General features: G+C 37.5%; 1 protein-coding gene across 1 annotated transcript in view; it reads left to right on the forward strand.

Moving 5' to 3' along the window:
- Window positions 1-15,706, forward strand: part of LOC129512306 (ankyrin repeat domain-containing protein 31-like) — a 66,685-nt gene extending 50,979 nt beyond the window's left edge. The window contains exons 11-13 of the mRNA XM_055329562.1: window positions 145-285; window positions 8,181-8,283; window positions 15,406-15,706. Of these exons, the coding sequence (XP_055185537.1) occupies window positions 145-285; window positions 8,181-8,283; window positions 15,406-15,551 (390 nt within the window). The 3' untranslated portion in view covers window positions 15,552-15,706. The remainder of the gene's footprint in view (window positions 1-144; window positions 286-8,180; window positions 8,284-15,405) is intronic.
- The last annotated feature ends 2,687 nt before the right edge of the window (window positions 15,707-18,393 follow it).

Here is an 18,393-nt window from a genome sequence, read left to right on the forward strand (position 1 = left end):
GCAAACCACTGCTTAATATATTTTGTCTGTTTTTTGTTTGTGTTAGGGTAAATCTGGTTCCTCTTACTCCATCATGGCCAAAAGTAGAAGTTTACATATTTTAGGTATTTTTCTTTCTTAATTTTTTTTCATTTTTCACTTTAGGAGACTACCCACAAAGCCAGTGTCTTACTGAGCGGTAAAATTAAGGTAGAAAATGGTCAGATTTATCAAAATCCAGTCACCTGGCTCAAGGATCTTCTAGGAGGCAACAGTTATGTGACTTGGAATTATGCTTGGAGTAAGGTGAGTCATTCTTAAGTATATCTGTAACTTCATATTCAAATGGGAAGGTACTTATTTTTTTTATGATAAAACTATTTTTTTAAGAAATCAGAAATTCTCCAAACTATATATTCTTTGTACGATATGCTACATACTTTCTCCCACAACTCTTATTTGCCAGAAATCCCCAGGGGCAGAATTGGACAGCTGACAGCCTTTCCTTCCTTGTTCCTCATCTGGTCTCAGAAATTCAAATGCCCTCAACCTTCCCCTATTATCCCTCCAGGTGAATTCAGTACTTTGTGACTCCACATAGAGAATTTGAGACCTCTGGTGTATTGATGATTTAGTTATATGTTAGTATTCTGATGTAATGAAGGAAAAACTTCCCGTAAAGACAAAGGAACAAGTAAGCAGCCTAAGACCCACAGAAGTTATGGTGTGCTTTTGTGTGAACACAGTTTTATCCATCAGTTGCCAACCTCCCAAAAAGAAATATATCTTTTCATTCCAACTTCTCAGACTTAGTAGTCTTCCCCATAGTTCTATATTATGAGTTATAAGCCCAGTTTAACCACCAATTTAAAGACTATTAATGACAGACACCTTTGAGGTTCACCTCCAGATATCCATGGCCACACTTAAGGGAACAATCTTTCAGTGATTGACCCAGGAAAGTGTGAATCTTCAGACATCCACCAATACTGTCAAACAGAACTGCAGATGCCTTCCCCTCCACTAGCCATTTTATAAGCCTCAGTACCTAAGAAATAAAAAGCAGTTTCTTTTCCCCTTTTTTGTCCCACTTAGCTCTGCTAACCCTTCCTCCTAGCTCCTCCCCTCCTTCCTAGTCCGTAACCTATTTTCTGATATCCTAGACTTTTGTGCTTCCAAAACTATGGTGTAGTTCCTTTACTTATATCAGCACATCTTAGATTTTTCTCTACTGTAGAATCTGTTTTTTTTTTTTTCTTAAAGGATTTTTCTTGTTTATTTACCACTCCTGGAATCACAGGCCATCTAGTTTTCACATGTCCAGCCATTTCCATGAAAACATGAATCATATTTTCATGTTAGTAATTAACATTTTACCCTTGGAAATCCCTTTTTATTAAAGTTTTCTAAACTTTTGATAGTTTATATCATTTTGCTGAAATACTCTGTGCTCACAACATGAATATGGTACTGATTTCTGTAGTTGAGTTTTTTTGAGCTTCAATATGCCTCTGCTACTGTGTGCCCAGTGATGACTCAGTTCTCCCACTCTTTTTCTTTATTGGAACTACTGCATTTTCTGCTTTTGAATAGCTGGCTGTGACATCATTTGGCTCTCACTCTGTACTTAGGCCTCATTTATTTACCACATTGCCTCTGGTCTTTCCTTACCAGCCATGTCAGTTCATCATATAGTTTAACACCTTTGTTGGCAATGAAGCCAAAGGCAAGTAAGCACTACAATTAGAATTCTTGGTTGTAAGATATTCATAAGATTATCTAAATAGACCTGTAAATTTTTTTTAATTATCCTAAAAATTTTAAAAATACCATAGGGCACTCATGTACTTCTAATAAATACCCCAGGCTGAGAAACACTACCATGGTGGAGTTTTTTTTTACAATATTTAAAATCCTTTTTTAAGGGATCCCTGGGTGGCTCAGCGGTTTGGCACCTACCTTTGGCCCGGGGCGCGATCCAGGAGTCCCGGAATCGAGTCCCACGTCGGGCTCCTGGCATAGAGCCTGCTTCTCCTTCCTCCTGTGTCTCTGCCTCTCTCTATCTCTATCATAAACAAACAAACAAACAAATAAATAAATCTTAAAAAATAAAATAAAATGAAATCCTTTTTTAAAACTTAACCACATGGGGCAGCCCTGGTGGCTCAGCCGTTCAGCGCCGCCTTCAGCCTAGGCAAGATCCTGGAGACCCGGGATCGAGTCCCACATCGGGCTCCCTGCATGGATCCTGCTTCTCCCTCTGCCTGTGTCTCTGCCCCCCCGCCCTTTCTCTCAAATAAATAAATAAAATAAAATAAAATAAAATAAAATAAAATAAAATAAACCTTAACCACATGGGGCAGCCCCAGTGGCCCAGCGGTTTAGTGCTGCCTTCCACCCCGGGCCATGATCCTGGAGACCCGGGATTGAGTCCCACATCAGGCTCCCCGTGTGGAGCCTGCTTCTCCCTCTGCCTGTGTCTCTGCCTCTCTCTCTCTCTCTGTCTCATGAATAAATAAACAAAATCTTAAAAAAATAAAATAAAACTTACCACAGAAACCTCTACCTCTTCTTGTCATGAGGTAACTCATGAATTCTTAGTCACTTCTCAAGGACAGGAGCTCTTTGCTACATTGGTAAATGTGAACATTTCTGCTAACTCATTTTGAGAATGCTGGTATGGCAATGGGGCCAGGAATGGGTTGGTCATCAGGCAAGAAATTCTGAAAAACTAGGTCTTGTCCTACCTCAGACAGAATGGCAGAGCCTCTAGACACAAATGACTCATACTTCCTACCCAAGCAGCTGGGTTGCTATACAGGGAATCCTGATGCTTACTCCCACTGGTCATTACTGATTGCTTTACTGCTATGGTCTCCTAGATATTAGCTATCATCCTGATGGGTAAGAATGATCTCTGGGTGGGAGACGGGAGGCCAAACTAGTTCCTGGTTCCACTCTTGAGAAGTTACATGATCTGGGAATGTTTTTCAATTCTGCCTACACATTAGAGTCACTTGGGGAGGTCTTAAAGACTACTAATGCCTGTTGGACCACAGTCAGATACCTTCTGATCCTAATAGTCTTGACTGAAGACCAGGTGGCAATATTTTAAACAGCTCTCCAGGTAATTATAATAGACAAACTGGAGTAAGAATCACTGATCTAGATCAAGTCACTTAACTTTCTGAACTTCATTTTTCTTATATATAAGTAGTAGTGCTAATTGTCTCTAAAGACCCTTCCAGTTTGGAGATTCCAGGACTTGCATAGCCATACGTGATTTATAAAGCCTTTTACATATATTCTTTCACAACCTCATGAGGTAAGAAAATCAGCTATTTTTCTCTATCTCTGGATATAAAACCACAGGTATAGGAGATTAAGTGACTTGATTAGCCTCAAGGCCAGTAAGTGCCAGAACCAGGACTAGAACCTGATCTTATGGTTCCCTGTACATTACTTTCTACATTTACAGTGACACAACGGAAACTACATTCCTTTCTTTGGAAACAGGATGCCCTGAACTCAAAAGAGCACACAGTATTTACTTAGCTGCCTTTATGAATTTATGCAAAGTCTCATTCTTGTGCAGGAAAAATTGTCCACTTCCACAGGAAAAAAAAACACCTTTCTGTGACAAAGTTGTGGTATGATAATCATAAGAATGGCTATGATAGTTTATTTTTGTGAATGCTCAGGACTGGATTTTGCAGATGAAAAATAGACTGCCATTTTGGGCAGTGACTGAAGGAGCATTGACAGTTCTCTTGTGAAAATATACTTCCCATCCAAATGACTCACTCTCTGAATTTCTACCCTTATAAATTCACTACTTTGGATTTAGTATCAACTTTTCTCTATGGTTACTCCTCACCCTACATACTTTCGAAAACAATTCCTCCTACCACCATGATTAGGAATATTAAGATATGGAAAGGTTGAGGTAGGAGTATAGAAAGTGATGAAAATTATTGGTGTACCTGGGTGGCTCATTCAGTTAAGTCTCTGACTCTTGAGTTGGGCTCAGATAGCAATCTCAGGATCCTGGGATCAAGCCTTGTGTCAGGCTCCCTGCTCAGTGGGGCGTCTTTTGTGTCTCCCTCTCCCTCTGCACCTCCTACCACTCACACACTCTCGCTCATAAATAAACAAATAAATAAATAAATAAATCTTTTTAAAAACGTGATTAAAATTGTTGATCTAGATGGCCAGACAGCCTCACTGAGTCAATTAATCATTCCCAAATTATCTTAACTTAAACCTCCTAAGAGCCCAGCTCAGATGGTTGGAGATGTAGGCCCTTTTACAATACAAATATCCGAGAGGTGTGAATCCTAAACCATAAATAATGTGAAAGGCCTACTGCCCTTTTCTTGCCTGGAGCTGTGTGCAGTGCCTGGGGGAAATGGAGAAGGAGAGGCTTTAGGATGGGGATTGGGAGGAGGTAGGTGATATGAAGATGAACGTGACTTTCATCATTACTTTTCCAGGATCAGTTCTTTTGTGGTAGTTATTACACTTTGATATATCCTTCTCAAATATTTGAGAATTATTTTACTTTTCCAAAATGTGTTTTATGTTACAGTGACCCTAAAAGAAAACCTTTCCTTCTTTGCCTTCCTCCCACCAAACTCCTGATATCAAAAACAATTATCCTTTCCTCTCTTCCTTTTGAGGTAGTGCAATTTTGTTAAGATTTGCATCATAAAACTTGAAATGGAATTAAAACAATCATTTGATCATCCATGAAGAGATTCACATTAGTCAGTACCAACAAATGGTTTTCCTGAAGACATATGAAAAATGGACTGATACTTTCAAATAAAATGGAGCCCCAGCAGGGAAATAAATTCTTGGACACCTCTTTAATATGTAAAGGCAGGTTATATGGATCTCTGGGTGGCTCAGCGGTTTAGGGCCTGCCTCCACCCAAGACTTGATCCTGGAAACCCAGGATCGAGTCCCACGTTGGGCTTCCTGCATGGAGCCTGGTTCTCCCTCTGACTATGTCTCTGCCTCTCTCTCTCTCTCTCTCTCTCTCTCTGTGTGTGTGTGTGTGTGTGTGTCTTGTGAATAAATGAATAAAATCTTTAAAAAAATAAAATAAAGGCAGGGTATGTTTGTATTTTTTCTTGATGCATATTAGAATTATAGAATAAAGAGAAACATTTGCTATTGCAATTAATGACAATTGAAATTGTACTTTATTTCTTCAGAGATCTTACCAAAATAAAGTTAATTAATAATTTCAGTTGGCTAATTAGCTGTATTTCCAGAACAGTGGTTAACTGAATCATCCATCCACTCCACAAACACGCACACACACACACATGCGCATGTGCCTTTTTCCCCCCTAAGTATCATATTAGGGAGTCAGCATAAACTGATTACTGAGAATAATGGACCTTCTGCCTAAGAGCTTTAGGGAAAGCATCAGTGGCCTTAGGATGAAGCACTTCCTGCAGTTCCACCTTTTAGAAAGAACCAACAACCTATAGGTATGCTCACAGAATGCACCTTACCCTAACTCTATTACTGTTTTCATCTGGGGGAGGTGGCATCCCATCACCTGCCCTTCATCAGAATGAGTTTTGATTGGTGAAGTTGTCAAGATTGCTGGCAGCTGTGTAGTCTAAGACCATAAGGACCTCACCTACAGCTCTTCCTACATGTTTCTTTCAGAACAGGCATATGACTAGGTTTGGATTCAAGATTGAGTTGAGGATTCAAAGTCTGAGTTATATGCAAATGTGATGAGTTTGCTCTTATGCTTTAGCCAATTAGAGCACAGACAATATTATGAAATGGAGAGTTTCTTTTTTTCTTTTCTTTTTTGTATATTTTTTAATTGGAGTTTTATTTGTCAACATATAGTAGAACACCCAGTGCTCATCCCATCAAGTGCCCCCCTCAGTGCCCATCACCCAGTCACCCCATCCCCCACCCACCTCCCCTTCCACAACCCTTTGTTCATTTCCCAGGGTTAGGAGTCTCTCATGGTTTGTCTCCCTCTCTGATTTTTCCCACTCAGTTTGCCTCCTTTCCCCTATAATCCCTTTCACTATTTTCTATATTCCCCATATGAGTGAAACCATATGATGATTGTCCTTCTCCGATTGACTTACTTCACTCAGCCTAATACCTTCCAGTTGAAATGGACAGTTTCCAAGGGTGACCTAGTGCCTGAATATTTTAAGGCCTGTACCTTATTATCCTTGTTCAATAAATCACTCCCACCTTATGGAAATTAGATCTTTAACTCAGTGGATTTTTTTAAAGCTGTGTCCTTTCAATGTCTGAATTACCCTGGTGGTGTGTTTAAGACCTATGTGGACTCATCGCCTCAAAGGCTACTAAAGTACAGTTTTACCACTTTATATTACCTAGTACTAACAGATAAAAATATACTTTAAATCTGAAATACGGGTGAAAACATACTGAGCCTGTACTTGATGGGTATGTAAGGTGTTTTGGATATTGTCAGGGCACAACATGAACAAAATCCATTGTTTCTAATTGTTAGTTGTTTGAAGAACTGACAGATGGCATTCAGAGGCTTCATCTCTCCTTCCATGGCAAGTGGGGATGCATTAGCACACTGGGTAGACAGAGCTGTTCCATTTCCACTACCAAGCTTGTTTGGTTATGGGATTGAGCCAAGAGGGTGCCTAAACCTTCCAGATCCCTTATGTATGCCCCATTCTTTTAAATAACAGACATTTGTTGAGCACTCAGGATGTGCTAGACAGTATGCCAAATGCTTTTCATGTATTATTCTTTTTTTAAAAGATTTTATTTATTTATTCATGAGACACACACACACAGAGAGAGAGAGAGAGAGGCAGAGACACAGGCAGAGAGAGAAGCAGGCTCCATGCAGGGAGCTTGATGTGGAACTCAATCCCGGGTCTCCAGGATCACACCCTGAGCTGAAGGTGGCACTAAACCGCTGAGCCACGCGGGCTGCCCTCATGTATTATTCTAATCCTCACAAAAAGACCTAATAAGCTGGAGTTACTTGTTTTACAAATGTACAAACAGAGGCTCAGAGAATTTAAGAATCTTGAAGAGCAGGAGCGTCAGAGGGCTTTTTCCCCTAGAACTGTGAGGCACTATGTGAAGTGCTAAGAGTATAAAAATGAATATGACACAGACCTTGTCCTCAAGGAGCTCATGATAATGGAAACAGACATATTAACACATAATTTAATAAGTGCCTTGACAAATATAAGCACAGAATTTATGGGGGCCTAGAGGAAAGTTATTGCTTGAGCTTAGAAGTTCTAAGAAAGTATCCTGGAGTAAGGGATGTGCACATGGAGACTAGATGGTTTAGCCACAGAGAACATAGCTTCAGGGGTATATTATCAGGCTGCCCTAGAACTAAGAGTGGAGAACCCAAAGACCCTCTGGCAAGTGTTTGCCATTCTGCCTCGGCCCAACCTACTTGTGTGTAGGTATTCCAAGATCTGACCTTTGGGGTTGTAAATAGTAGCTAAGTTCACTAACCAGAAAAAGCCAAAAAATTTGGATACATAGACCTGAAATATTAATAATCTAATTAGTTAAATGTCTAGTTTCTTGAAAGCACTGTTTTATGGCTTAATTTTATTAGTACAACATTAATTTTTTAATTTTATAAAGTAGTGGATGCTGGACTAATGGTTGTTTAACAAGTGAATGGATGAGAGAATTAGTGATAAACAACAGGGTCAACAAATGTTTTCTCTAAAGGGCCAAATAAACATTTCAGGCTTTCTGGCCATATTGCCTTTGTCGTGAATATTCAGTCATGTTACAGCACAAAAGCATCCATTGATATTAAGTAAATGAATGGGTATCTTTGTGTTTTAATAAAACTTTTTTTTAAAGATTTTATTTATTTATTAGAGACACACACAGAGAGAGACAGGCAGAGGGAGAAGCAGACTCCATGCAGGGCGCCTGACGTGGGACTTGATCCTGGGTCTCCAGGATCATGCCCTGGGCTGAAGGCGGTGCTAAACCGCTAAGCCACTGGGGCTACCCAATAAAACTTTACTTACAGAAAAAGGTGGCAGGCCAGATTTGACCATGGACTATAGTTTGCCAATCTATGATAGACAATAGTCAATACTAAAGTTAAAACTTGCAAGAGACGAGTTTATTTGCTTCTTTTGAAATACAGAATTTTTAATTCTGTGCTTAACTATGTACAGGTGACATATCTGGGGAAGGAGCTTTTAAAGTATGTTTCTGAGGAAGTACCCGTATCTGCAGAGCCAAATGTGGTGCTTCAGCAACATCAGCCTTGTCTTCCAGGTATGTACAGACCAACACCCATTTCTTAGTTGTGAGGATAACACCCAAAGCTACTAAGAAAACACTCCTTTTTGTTGTTGTTGTTGTTTTCATTCACATAACATTAAAATAACCATGTTTTAAAAGATTTTATTTATTTATTTGACAGAAAGAGAGTACAAGCAGGGGGAGTGTCAGGCAGAGGGAAAGGGAGCCTGATACGGGACTTGATCCCAGGAGCCTGGGATCATCACCTGAGCCAAAGGCAGATGCTTAACCTTCTGAGCCAGCCAGGTGCCCAAATAACTGTTTTAAAGTGAATAATAATTCAGTGGAATTTTTTCTTTGCTTTTATTTAAATTCTAGGTAGTTGACATGCAGCTCAATATTGATTTCAAGAGTAGAGTTCAGTGAGTCATCACTTAACATATATAATGCCCAGTGCTCGCAAAACACATCCCCTCCTTAATACCCATCACCCATCTATCCCATCCCCCAACCACCTCCCTCCATCTGTCCTCAGTTTGTTGTTTATAGTTAAGAGTCTTTCATTATTGTTTCCCTCTCTCTCTGTTCCCTCACTCCCAAATGTTCATCCATTTTGTTTCTTAAATTCCACATACGAAAAAAAAATTCCACATATTAATGAGGTCATATGATACCTGTTTTTCTCTGATTGACTTATTTTGCTTGGCATATTATTTAGTACATTTACAATATTGTGCAACTACCACCTTTGTGTAGTTCTAAAACAACGTCCATTACCCAAAAAGAAACTCCACATCCATTCAACAATTGTTCCCTGTTCTCTACTCTATGCAGTCTACTTTCTATGAATTTGCTGATTCTGAATGTATCATATAAATGGAATCATATAATGTATAACTACTTGTGTCTGGCATCTTTCACTTAACATAACGCTTTCAAGGATCCTGGCTGGGTGGATGTTCATTTCAGAACACTTTTGGCTTTTGGGTATAGTGCTGCTGTGAGCACATGGATACATATATTTGTACCCATTTTTAGTTCTTTTGGATAGATACCTAGGAGTGGAGTTGCTATATCATATAGTAATTATATGTTGAACTTTTTTGAGAAGCAGCCAAAGTGTTTTCCACACCAACTGAATCATTTTACATCATACCAGCAATATTCAAGGGCTCCAGTTTCCCCACATCTTCACCAACACTTGTCATTGTCTGTTTGTTTGTTTATAATACTCAATTTTTAACCACAGTTGATTCTAGGAGAACTTTTTAAATGACACCTTCCCTCATAGTTCCTTTCTCTGAACCTATGCTATACTTACTTTGGGTAGATTTTTTAAAGGGTCATATAAAAAAGCAAAATGGTATTTTTTCCTTCCTGCAGGCATGATTTGGTTAGTTTTCTAAAAGCAAACACTAAAATAAATCTTTACTTGTTAGTGTAAATGAATGTGCTTTATCTGATGGAATACTGAGAAAACTTAAGAGAATGTAATCTTCATCAATTAACAGCAGATTTTGAAACAATTTGGGAAGAGGCAACACACATTTCTGTAAAATCAGACATAACTAGGGTTGTATTACCCTTCTCTGCTGCAGCACCCATTCTTTTCCCCCCAGTTTCTGCCTAGGACCAGTTGGGAACAGTAAAGGCAGAAAGGAGATAGAATACAGAAGATGATAACTCTGTGATAACCAGAGTCAAGAACCAAACAGGGACTGGTGTTGCTAAGCTCCTAACCAGGGGCTTCCTGGGGCCATTCCTTCCTACAGCAAACCTTAATAATTCAAAGTACTTTCCTCTCCTAACTTTATACATAATCCACTGTAACCTCTTAGGGTCCTTCTTTGTCTCAAAAACTGGCTTCAGAATAGGATGGTTTTTCCCCAGTTTTCTGCTTTTCATCACTTTGGGAAAACAGATCAGGTGAAACAGAAATAGTGAAGAAATTAAATTGGAAAGAGTTTTTGTACTAATTCATGGTCTTTGGTTCCTAACCCTCATGGCAGATCTATGTAATCAAATATTGGAGTGGGGCCAGGAACCTGAATTTTAAAAAAATTATTCACATGCAGCCTGACTGTAGATTTGATTTGAATGACTAGTAAGTAGTATCTGATTTCTTATGCAGATAATAATTTGAAAACTTTTATATTCAGCCTTCCACCTCCATTCCACAGCACACTCACTCTAATGCTTGCTCATGTTGCCTGCCTCCCTCCCTCCTTCTCTCTTTCTCTCTCTCTCTCTCTCTCTCTCTCTCTCTCTCACACACACACACACACACACACACACACACACACGAAAGCCAAGCGAAACCTTTATTCTCCTAGTTTCTAACCTCTGGAGTCAGAACAGAAATACAAGATCTTCCTTGTATCACAAAGGTTATCTGCTGCTCAGATTTTGTAGTTCTGAGCAGGCATTTCCAACCCAAGCCATGCTTCTCCTTCCTTGGAGGGCTCACAGTTCCCCTGCTAAGTGAGCATGAAATGAAAAATGGGTTCTGAACTGCTGCTTCTTTTGCCTGCAATATAAACACGTTTCTTATTACTAATTTCTTTCCAGAACTACTGAATTTTCTTTCCTTGAGATATTTCAGAAAATGTTAATGGTAATTTGAGAACTATGGAGGGCCAGTAGGCCAGCCAGCTTCTTACTGCCTTAATCTGGCTCTGGGAATCTTCAGATCCCTACTGGCATTCCTTTTTCTTTTCTTTTTCTTTTTTTAAAGATTTGATTTATTTTCTTTGAGAGAGAGAGAGAGAATAAGAACACCAAGAGTAGGACGTTTAACCTACTGAGCCATTCAGGTGCCCCCCACCTGCTGGAATTCTGTAGGCTGTTATTGGAGTTTTATTTGAACCTATTTGATTTAGGATTCTTTTGCATGTGGTTTTGTACTACCTGACAGAAATCCAAAGACTTGGCAAATTAGAAAAATGTAAACTCTATATATAACAAGCAAACTATTCTAGAGAAAATATTTTTCCCTCTTTTGCATACTAAAATGTGGTCATAGATATCATGGATCTGACACTACAGAACACAAAGTTTAAAGGAAAAACAAGTCTGTATGGATTTTATCAGCCCACCTCAGATCATGAACATCATCTCTTTACCCATTTTCTCAACCAGATATTTAAAAAACAGCTATATCCCTCTACCTCCCCTATTTCCTCCTCCCCCTCTTTGTGAGAAATCATAAATCCGTTTAGCTTTGGTAACCGACATTTCCTAAGCTTCTTTAATTCAAATGGTAACACTTCATGGGACAAATACCAAACTCAGTATCCAATTTATTTGTACATAACATTTTGGAATCATGGTATCAAGAAAATCCTGAGTCATGAAGGTAAGTGATAAAAGTTTTTAACCTTGCCATTTTAAGACTTTCTTCAATGAATCAGAGATTATGGAAGAACTTTATTCCTAGTCTTGCACAACGACTAGTTAAATTGGTAACTCAGATTAATGTATTGGTGGACTTAATGTATTAATGTAATGTATTGGTGTTAGGATGTAGCATATTAATACATTTGAAGGCATATGTTATTTCTAATTAAAGGTTTTAAACATAGAAACCCCAGCCTTTAAAAATGAAATTCTGTTGATGAATTCCTGAAGTATCTATCGCTAAGGTCTTTAGAAGCTATAAAATGGAGTGAATCTATGGTATATTTTCCCTTGAAAATTCATAACTTTCTCCCAAGCCTTCCTCCTCTGCCTCCTTGGCTATAGTTTCTCTTCTGTGTTATTGAGGGAATCTTCATTGATATTTCAGAGTAAATTGGAAGGAAAAAAATGAACATTCCCAAAATTCTACATAATTTGTAATCACTGCATACAGATATATCAACCTTTTCTGCAGTTCTTTAAAAAGAATCTGTTAAGGTAGATGACATTTCATTATTTACCCAAAAAAGCCAATTTTATATATATCTATGTTACCTATCACTATAGTATTAGATAGCACACTGAAAACACATTATGCCAAATGTATTCATCTAAGAAAAAAAAAGTATCTCCTGAAGTTCTTTCTTTTCCCAAGTCATCATTTAATGCATATTAAATATGTCATTTTATTTCAAGGGAACCTAACATTATTTCTTCATTTGAAAATCGAACATGCTTCTTCAGAAAAAAATAGACTCTTGTTTTTAATAAAACCTGTCCTGGACCTACTGATAATACATTGCAAATAAATGACTTTAAAGAAAGTTTTCTTCATTTTGGTGCTGATACTGTGCTTCATTGCTCTGTAAAAGCATGTGTAATAGAGCACAAACATTTGCAGGTGCTTCTGTTTTAAGTGGTTAAGAACTTCAAACTTAAACACCTAAGGAAGATGGGTGCCTGATAACAGACCAGAAGGTGTTTATTTCGGCTCCTGTTTACATTTCTTGATTGTTTTTCATGACTTCAATCATAATTTTTTCATCCTGGTATCATGATTAACTTTGACCTAATTCATAAACTGGACAATGCTGATAGGGGAGGAAAGAGAAGAAAACTAATTTTCTGTTGTGCACCTGCCATGTGCCAGATCTCCTGCCAGATTATTTTACATACATCAGGCCACTGAGGAGCTTCTTAACTAGTAAAACTCCAGAGTTCAAGTCTGTACAAAAAAAGCAGAAAAAAACATGAACAGTTTACACTTAAAATTAATAAGCATCTCCAGCCTAATTCAGCTTAAGAAACTACCTATTAAATTTATTTTCCCACAAAGAAAGAGGGCTTAAATAGTTTTAAACTTATAATGTTCAGGGGTGTTTCTTCACTTCAGTACAGTTTTCACAGGTAGCTTTGATCTTATCAAAGTAATTCTGTCTCAAACTATTAATTCACTTTTAAATATCAAATCATCTAATACTCTACTATCATATTATCCTTTAGAATCCTTTTATTTTAAAACAGCTTCAAACTTTGTCTTTAATAGCCATAATTGAATTTTTCCTCAGTATAACTACAGCAGATGAGTTTTTACAATCTATTAAAATAATTCCTCATCATTTTCCCTTTGATTGGATTTATACTTCTTGTTCGGACTAAGAATATGTGCATAAATATGTTCATTTCCATTTATTACTAGAGTAAGCAGTTTCATTCCATAATCTTAATGAAATGAAGAATGCTTAGTTTGTGAGAATAACTTCTGGAAGTCTGAGTTCAAACATTTAAAGAGTTAGAAGTGAAACATATATCGTCTAGTCTTGGACCTATTTTACAGATACAGAGCCGGAGAGGTAAAATGGGTTGAATGAAAAGAGTTCATAGGTTAGTGATATTTCTTAAGTGAACTCTCAGTTAAAATAATGAATCTGATTATTTTTTGCTTTTTGGTCTATAAAGAGAAATTTTAAAAAGAATTAGAGGAAAAAGAAAAGTGAAAGTTAAAATTATTTTTAACCAATCTAGTTAGCTTGTCATTTTGAAGTGCTAATTTAGGCAAGTAGATAACATGAATAGTTGCATGAACCTTTTTTTTTTTTTTTTGCCTAGTGATGAATCTTGCAGTTCTGTTTAAGGAATATCTAATATTTGGTGATATTACTTGAGAAAGATGTATTTCTCTCTACTTCTCGCATGAGCATAATGGTTTGTTAGCTGTTGCAGTGCTTGTTGGGGACAAGGAGCACAAGAAGAGCCAAAAGTTCACATATATGGCTGTTTTTCTAGTTGTAGTGGGTGGAAGAATCCATGTTACTTGCTTGAGATCACACAAGTTTGTGTGGCCTAGAAAAATTGATTATCCATCTTCCAGGCTAATACTATTTTCATTTCATTTCAATACTATTTTCACTATTTCATACTATTTTCATACTATTTTCATTTCATTAAGAAATAATGATAATAATAGTAGCTTCTATTTATTTAGTGTTTGCTGTATGTTAGCCAGTAGCCAGTCATTTCACAGCAACTTCCCACTTAATCTTCACAACTGCTTTATTCTCAGTTTACTGAAAATTGAGACAGAGGAGTTTGTACAACTACCCTCAGAAACTTCAGTCATCTTTTTTTGGCATTGGTTGGTTTAGACGGCAAGCAAACTTCTTTTTCCCAAGATAAGCCAATGCTGGCTTACAGCTTTATCTTGGATATAGAAAATGGAGTGAATTATGACTTGCTCCAAAATCCCATTGTGTGTTCATAGACTTTTTTTGTTTTTGTTTTGTTTTGTTGCATATCATGCTCTGGCTCTTTTATTTTTTTGTATTTTTTTATTAGAGTTCAATTTGTCAACATATAGTATAACACCCAGTGCTCATCCTGTCAAGTGCCCCCCTCAGTGCCCGTCACCCAGTCACCCCATCCTCCCGCCCACCTCCCCTTCCACTACCCCTTATTTGTTTCCCAGAGTTAGGAGTCTCTCATGGTTTGTCTCCCTCTCTGATATTTTCCACTCACTTCCCCTCCTTTCCCCTATAATCCCTTTCACTATTTCTTATATTCCCCGTATGAGTGAAACCATATGATGATTTTCCTCCAATTGACTTACTTCACTCAGCATAATACCCTCCAGTTCCATCCACGTCAGAGCAAATGGTGGGTGTTCGTCCTTTCTGATGGCTGAGGAATAATCTATTGTATACACAGACCACATCTTCTTTATCCATTCATCTGTCGATGGACACCGAGGCTCCTTCCATAGTTTGGCTATTGTGGACATTGCTGCTATAAACATCGGGGTGCAGGTGTCCTGGCATTTCACTTCATCTGTATCTTTGGGGTAAATCCCCAGCAGTGCAATTGCTGGGTCATAGGGCAGATATATTTCTAATTCTTTGAGGAACCTCCACGCAGTTTTCCAGAGTGGCTGCACCAGTTCATATTCCCACCAACAGTGCAAGGGGGTTCCCCTTCCTCCACATCCTCTCCAACAGTTGTGGTTTCCTGTCTTGTTAATTTTCACCCTTCTCACTGGTGTGAGGTGGGATCTCATTGTGGTTTGGATTTGTATTTCCCTGATGGCAAGGGATGCGGAGCATTTTCTCATGTGCTTGTTGGCCATGTGTAGGTCTTCTTTGGTGAAATTTCTGTTCATGTCTTTTGTGTGCTCATAGGCTTGATGAGGGTCTAGGATTTGTAATAAGTAAATTTAAATATTATTTTTAAGACTGTATTTTAATTTATTGACACTCCTTTAAACAGGAACATCCAGAGAGTCAATGCAAAGCATCCCACCTTATCTACAAATAAATGAAGTACTGTTAATCAGTGATCAAGAATTTCTCCCATGCCATATAATGGATCAACACTGGAAGTTCTATGTGGAATGTGAAGAGCTAACATTCTAAACCTTTGTTTTTGTAGTAATTTATTAGACATTTGTTCATATTATTAACCCACATTAATATTTTATCTTACATAGGCTGGAGGGCCTATTTTAATATACATTTTATGAGTTGCTACTTAAGATATGTTTACTGTTGTAAGAAAAAAACATAATTCAAACTAGTATAGTAAGATTTAATACTTTTTTGCCATTGAAATAAAGGCATTTTTGAATTACACTATATTGACTCCCTGGCTTTCTTTTTACTAACAGAAATGTAAAACTAATCTTTCAGTTAATTGAATTGAAAAATTCACCTCTAACTTTGTATCAAAGTTGTTCTTTAAGGGAAGCAAGGGTAAAAAAAAGAGTGATAATTGGGCCTTAAAAGGCCCAGATAAAGTGAATATACTTAAAATAAGAACTTAATGTCCCAGTACCTTCAGCCATTTACTTTGGAATTTATCTTGTAACCAAAATGTAAAATCATCAAAGAAGTTTGTTTTAAATTTCATAAAATTTAGCGTAGATAAAACTGTAACTGTGATAAGTCTTAGAACAAAAAAAAATTTGAATCAAATATTGATTTGGGGGCTGGTTATTTGAAATAGGATAATCTTTGACTTTTGCTACATTGTCATGGAAATTTTCTTTCTTTTTTTAAGAAAGTTTTTTTATGAAAGGAACTTGGTTAAGTTTTCTCAAGGGTCTGTCTTTCTCTTTTGATTTTTGGTTGTCATCTTATTGATTACCTATCTTGTCATCATCCCAGGCTCCCAAAGAAGCTTTTTGACTTTGTGGCTTATGTCTATCCTTTCTTTCTCATTTGGGTAGAGAAGTCAAACTGTGGTAAAAATTACTCTCAAGTGCTAGATATTGGGAGATACGATATTGCTTTTTTGATATTTTCTTATTTTAAATGTACAGAATCTTAAATATCTTTAGAATATAGGAATCTGGTTAACAGTTGCCTGTTGGGAGAAAACTCATGTGGCTAGAGAGCTGGAAGGAAAGGGGATTTTTTTAACTACATGTGCTTTTTGGCAACTTTTGAAGGTGGTACTGTGTGTGAATAAAAGTTTTCAATATCTGAAAAGAAAGCAACTGGAAAAGTTTCATATTAATACAAGTATTAAGACAGCTTGGATCATTTTTTCTTCTTGTGAGAGTCCATTGAAAATGTTCAGGTTAGAATGCCCCTACATGTTGTAATGTTTGAGAACTGACAGATTTATTATGCCATTATCGTTTTCTTAGAGTACCCTATTTTTCTAATTCTTGAATAATGTACATGAAGTAGTCTATTTGGCTTTTATTATTTAAAGAGGTATTTAAAACATGACTTATTTGCGAATATATATGTACTAACATGGGAATTTGTATATATAAATGAAAAAATGCACAATGTTAGTGATTAATACAAGTCCTAATTGTGGGGCAGCCCGGGTGGCTCAGTGGTTTAGCGCCGCCTTCAGCCCAGGGTGTGGTCCTGGAGACCCAGGATCGAGTCCCAAGTCAGGCTCCCTGCATGGAGCCTGCTTCTCCCTCTGCCTGTGTCTCTGCCTCTCTCTCTGTGTGTGTCTCTATGAATAAATAAATAAATAAATAATCTTAAAAAAATTCCTGATTGTATTAAATAAAAAAAACATGCCTTTGAGTGTGTATATAATATTTATAGCCATATAAATATGCATGCATTTATATTATGTATGCTATATATACTTGATGGGTCATAAAATGTGTATTTGTATATATGAGTGTGTGGGCGGGTGGGGGTAGAGATATGTTGAGTAAAAGGTCTGGAATGCCACCAAAGAAACCATTCGCAGTGTCTGCCCCTAAGGGAATTGGACTGGAAAGGGTAGAAGGATACTTTTTCAGTGTACTTTCAACTTAAGAAAAACAACACATATTTCTTTTGAAACTTAAAAAGTATTTTTAAAAGAATAACTTAGCAGATATTTTGCTTAGTTATTATAATTCACAAAAATCATATAATCTGAACTTAAAAATCGGAGTTTTCATGTTAATGATCAAATTCTTAACCTTAATTTTCTAAGCCCATTATAAAATGTACATACCAACTTGTAACTAACATAACACCCAATGCTCTTGAAGCATGCTGAGTGTTGCCCAAACTAAACAACAAAGAGTCTAGTCCAGAGATCTATGTTACCCCTGAGTGAAGACAACATTTGGGGTAATTGCTACATGTTTTGTTTATTCTGGGTTGAAACCATCAAGGTTCTGACCCTAAGCCATAAGGACTTCTAATAGCTAATAATCCAATCTCCTACCTGATATTTATATCCTTTCTGTAACCTTAACTTCTAGAACACCTCCAGGATACTCCATACCCAACAAGGAAGCCTATTCCCTTTCAGACGGGTATTCCTAAGTGTTAGAAAGCTGGAGCCACAATGTCCCAGGTGTCATGGTCCTATTAGGATAAAAATAATGCTTTGGTTTATGAGTTGAATTATTATGGCACATATTTCCACTGGCCCAATTGCTGAGAATGTCCAAGCTCCATATTGTCCTTTTCTCCTCGGTTTCTGTCTCGTTTGGATCCTTTCAACTTCCCTCCCTGGAGTTCAGTCATTTATCAATGCATACCTGGACTATGTGCCACAGCAATCCTGCCCCACTTCTCTCACCTAATTCTTTACTTATAAAACCTATGGCACACTGTGCCAAATTATTCTTAAAGATCCCTTTTCCTTCCCTGCTGCTGCGAGAGTAAAATCTAGGCTCAACATTTAAGGTCCACTATCCTCAGGTCCTGACATAACCTTCCAGCTTCATGTCCCAATCATCTCTAACTTTTGACTCACTCTTAAAAGCAAGTTATTCTTTCTTCATCC

Source organism: Nyctereutes procyonoides, unplaced genomic scaffold (assembly GCF_905146905.1).
Source record: "Nyctereutes procyonoides isolate TBG_1078 unplaced genomic scaffold, NYPRO_anot_genome, whole genome shotgun sequence".
Lineage (NCBI taxonomy): Eukaryota > Metazoa > Chordata > Mammalia > Carnivora > Canidae > Nyctereutes > Nyctereutes procyonoides.